This window comes from Mus caroli, chromosome 7 (genome assembly GCF_900094665.2).
Source record: "Mus caroli chromosome 7, CAROLI_EIJ_v1.1, whole genome shotgun sequence".
Classification (NCBI taxonomy): Eukaryota; Metazoa; Chordata; class Mammalia; order Rodentia; family Muridae; genus Mus; species Mus caroli.
Window position 1 is genome coordinate 122,365,970 of NC_034576.1, and position 4,998 is coordinate 122,370,967.

At 38.2% G+C, this 4,998-nt stretch overlaps 1 protein-coding gene across 1 annotated transcript in view; it reads left to right on the forward strand.

The window, feature by feature from the left end:
* The window catches only part of LOC110298830 (ATP-binding cassette sub-family A member 3-like), a 105,091-nt gene that overhangs the window by 7,721 nt on the left and 92,372 nt on the right, over positions 1 to 4,998 (forward strand). The window contains exons 5-6 of the mRNA XM_021168316.1: positions 2,709 to 2,836; positions 3,636 to 3,795. Coding sequence (XP_021023975.1) covers positions 2,709 to 2,836; positions 3,636 to 3,795 — 288 coding nt within the window. The remainder of the gene's footprint in view (positions 1 to 2,708; positions 2,837 to 3,635; positions 3,796 to 4,998) is intronic.

Consider the following 4,998-nt stretch of genomic DNA (forward strand, 5'->3'; position numbering starts at 1 on the left):
GAGAGAGAGAGAGAGAGAGAGAGAGAGAGAGAGAGAGAGAGAGAGAGAGAGAGAAAGTTCTTATGTGTATGGCCTGTCACAACTGTCAAGTGAGAGTAGTCTTATATACAGGCCCAGGAAGGTATTTGTCTGAGTCTCTGAGGCAAACTTGCTCCCTAGTCAACCAGATCCTGAAATTGCTGTAAGATTCAGACAGTTTGTGTCAGCAGTAGACAGAGAGCAGCCTTGTTAGTTCAAAGCAACATGCAAAGAAAAAGGTGCCTCATGGGGCTGCTGATCTCTGTCTTTGTTGTAGAACAAACCCAAAGTAGCTCTGAGATTTGGCTTTAGGGCCCTAAGCCATGGACCAGGGAAGGGAAGTGTGGAGCCTTCCCAGAGCACTGGCAGAGGGAAGCCTGGATTTGTCTGAATGCCAAGCAACAGGTACATCTCCTACACAGGCTTTGAGTTTCTTTATGAAAATTGATGAACCATGTCTGAAAATCACACAAAAATGTAACTCACTGTAGCTAAAATAACACTGAGAAATATTGAAGTTTTGAACACACACATATATCAAAAGTATATATATATATATATATATATATATATATATATATCAATAATATAGAATTGATATTCTAGAAATAAACAGGCCCAGGCATAATAAGTTAATTTTTTGGTATTGTTTCAAAACTAAGCAATGGAGAAAGAATAGTCTCTTGAGCTATCTAGAAACAATGTTCCATATGCAATAGAAAGTTATTGAATCTTACATTTGAGTCATATGTAAAAATACTTCAAATTGGGCTAAAACAATCCAAATATGAGAGCCAAAACTGTAACACATTTAGGAGAAAACAAAGGATTGTCTTCATGAACATGGATTTGGCAAAGGTATTTTAGGGATGACAAAAAAAATCATGAAAATGCAATAAATATACTGCTTTTCAACAAAATTGGAAATCTTTTTCCAAAGGAAACTATCAAGAGAATGAAGGACTACTCAAAGGATGAGGAAGTATTTGCAAACTATTTTTTTTTGTGATAGTAGATTAGAATGGAACTATAAGGTGCACTGAACAACGGAACCATATCAAGACAACTGTTTTCAAAAACAACAAGAGGTCCAAGCAGAAACGTGGCTGAAGTGGTATCTAAATGACGGATGACCCCATGGGAATGTGGTCAGCATTGTTTAATATCAGGGAAGTGTGACGGATCTCACAATGAGATGCCATTCATAACTGGAATAAAAAAGGTAGTAGTGAGGCTTGATTAGTGTATGGAGCAACTGGACCTTCCTCACTGGTGGAACTGTAAGGAATGGATCTACCTTGACAGACAGTGGCAGTTTCTCAATGAACGCAGGAATCATGTGTATACACGAGGGGCAGCCTGCTGAATTCTACTAAAAGGCCCACGTTATAGAAGACAGCATCACTTAAGCATTTAGGCAAAGGATATTCATTTTTTGTTTACATAGAAAACAAAATCATGATGGCATTTTTAATTTGATGAATACAATTTTACAGCACTCTATTTTGACGAGTATGTGGTGGGGTCCTTGGGCCTTGATTTGCTTTCCTCTGTCTGCTTGTTTCTGGAGGTCACTCTCAGGATGCTCTTGTGCTACACTAGCGCCTTACACAGACAAGCTGCAATCCTCATGGACTCTGTGAACTTAGTTTCTATGTGATTACTGGCCATTTGGGCACTTGTTTCCATAGCAAGCCTGTTCACATGTTTTATCTGTTGGGTTGACTTTCTTTTTCTTTCTTACTTATAGCTGTGGCAGAAGCTATAAGTAAGTTGTAGTTGTTGGTTAAACACTTTATGTATCTACTTTGAATCTCAGTCTGTGACTCATCTTTCCACTAGACAGTATCTTGAAGTATCATGATTTTTTTAAAATGTCATTAAGCCCACTTTCTTGATTTTTTTTTATATTGCTCTTTCTGTCAAGGCAACCCCAAGTCAATGGTTTCCTTTGTATTGTGTGTGTGTGTGTGTGTGTGTGTGTGTGTGTGTGTGTGAGAGAGAGAGAGAGAGAGAGAGAGAGAGAGAGAGAGAGACTGAGAGAGACAAGTGGAGCTGGAGACTGAACCTATAGCCTTGCATTGCATGCCTGGCAAGCGTGCTGTCACTGAATTATAGCCACAGCCATTTTATTTTTTTATTTCATTTCTTTTCTTTCTTCCTTTCTTTAAAAAGATTTATTTATTTATTTATTTATTTATTTATTTATTTATTTAATGTATATGACTACACTGTAGCTATCTTCAGGCACACCAGAAGAGGGCATCAGATCCCATTACAGATGGTTGTGAGCCACCATGTGGTTGCTGGGAATTGAACTCAGGACCTCTGGAAAAGCAGTCAGTGCTCTTAACCATTGAACCATCTCTCCAACTCCCTTTAATCTCTAATTTATTTTTAAAAATTTACTCTCTCCAAAATCATGAACACAGTCTTTCCATTATCTTATGGAGGAAGGGCTGATTTTTTTACTTTATACACTTATGTATTTTTTTATTTTTTGTTTTATATATTAATTTCTCATTTGTTTCCCATATTCCAGGTATACATTAGAGGGTCTGAGTGTCCCTGGTTAGGTGGCACTCTTTGGAATGTCCATTGTGTGACAGGCTTGGGTTTTATGGTGCCAAGAAGAATGAGCATTAGGCCTTTCACGTTGCTGTGGGCAACTTGGGCTTTTCTCTCTACAGTTCAAGGTTTTCCTTCGGAAGAATCTTTTGAGAGATACATTAAGTATGAGAACAAGGATGCGCATGTGCTGGCTGCTATTGTGTTTGATCACAAGTTCAAAACCAGCAATGAACGCTTGCCACTTCAGGTGAGAAAGTTTTCTCTAAAGACCTGATGTGTTTGCTTTTAGCTTTGAGAGTTTTTAAATGTGCGTGTGTGTGTGTGTGTATATATATATATATTCTTCCTGAAGAGATCAGAAGAGGGCATCAAACCTCTTTTTTATTTTTTTATTTTTTTTGGTTTTTCGAGACAGGGTTTCTCTGTGTAGCCCTGGCTGTCCTGGAACTCACTCTGTAGGCCAGGCTGGCCTCGAACTCAGAAATCCGCCTGCCTCTGCCTCCCGAGTGCTGGGATTAAAGGTGTGCTCCACCATGCCCGGCGGGGCATCAAACCTCTTGAAACTAGAGTTGAGGATGTTTGTGAGCTACCATGTGGGTACAGGGAACTGAACCCAGGTCCTTTGCAAGAGCAGTAAGTGCTCTTAATCGTGGAGACATTTTCCCAAACTATTAGATTAAAAAAAAAGTTTATTCGATAGGAAAAACAAAGGTAGAATTTTAAAAAGTGCAGTTACAGTGGTGGTTGTTGAACCCTATTGCTCCTTTGCAACTCAAAAACAAAACGTTGTAAAGACGAAAGGGAGAGGACCATACAGTTTAGATCATCTTAAGTCTCAACTGTGATTATAGCTTGTGTGGCATATTAGTTGTTCTGTATCACAGCAATGCTGCTGTTCTTATCATTGGCATTCCCAAATTTCTCTTCTGTCCCCCAAACTGAATTTTTAATTAAAAAAAAAAAACCTACAACGTTTTTATCACTGCTAATCTTTGCTTTTCAAGGATCACTGGTTTAACATGTCTTTCTTTGACTTGTTGTTCTAGGTAAAATATAGTTTGCGCTTCGGTCGTATCTATGATCCTGAAAATTTGTTTCAGCCATCTAAGTATCAGAAAGAAATAGAGTGGAATACATCAACTCTCTTCCCATCCGTGCCTTCTCTAGGACCCCGGAACTTCTTGGAAAACGATGGGGGAAACCCTGGTTAGCAGAGCCTTAAGTGCACTTAAATTGTTTCTTTTACTGTGCGTGGACAGTCATTTGGAACAGGGTTCATTTTTTTTGTCCCTCTGCATGAACAAGTTGATTTATTTTTTTTCATTATGGTTTAATATGGTTTACATTTTATTTTTTATTAACAAACATAAAATGTCATACCTTATAAATCTGTTACTATTTTTCTTCATTTCTTGAGTAAATTTTCTTTTATCTGCTGTTATATAATTAATTGATAACTTTTGCTTCACTCTCTCTATATATAATCATCTAAACGAGTTCACTGTTACTCTGGAATGTGTCAGTTTGAGCTGAGGAAATGGCTCAACAGGTGAAGTTCTTGTTTTGTTGCCCAAGTATGAGGCCCCAAATCCAGATCCCATCACCCATGGAAAAGCTGGCATGGACACATCTGTAACTTCAGTGCTGGAGGTGTGGACAGGCATGTCACTGAGACTTGCTGCAGCCATTACAGCCAGAGTCAGGAGCAGCAGATTGACTGAGAGACCCTGTCTCAAATAAGTGTGGTAGAGAAGGGTAGGGGTAGATCCCTGGTAAAGTCAGCCTTGACTTCTGCAAAATTCATGCATTGGCGAATGCACACACTTAGACACATCCTGCAAATAATATACAGCTTTACAAGTTGATGTAGTCATTAAAATAACCCCAAACTGAAAAATATTGACTATGTAAATAGCATTAAGACTATATACAATATATGTAGATATTGACAAAGATCTGAGAGGTTGTCATTTTAGAGTCAAATGTTGTGTAGTGTCCTGTTTTATCAAAGACACTTGAAATGTTTTTCTAACCAAGTTTAAAATGATTCTAGTCTCTTTTAAAAATTAATACACTGCATACTAAAGATATTCTTTGGGAAGAATATAATAGAAAATTCCATGCTATCGGTGGAATAAAAGTAGTTTAACCAAACTAGATAAGGTCTTATAAAAATTGGCCATTTATCATATCATCATCACCATCACCATCATTGGATTTTTTGGATAGTTTCTGACTATGTAGCCCAGGCTGACCTTAAGCTTATTATGTAGCCCAGGCTGACCTCAAACTTGGGATGATCTTCCTGCTCCCAAGTGTTAGAATTACAAGATAAGAGACACCATCCCCAGATTGAAAAGGTATGTTTGGAAAGACCTTCCTTCCTCCCTTCCTTCCTTCCTTCCTTCC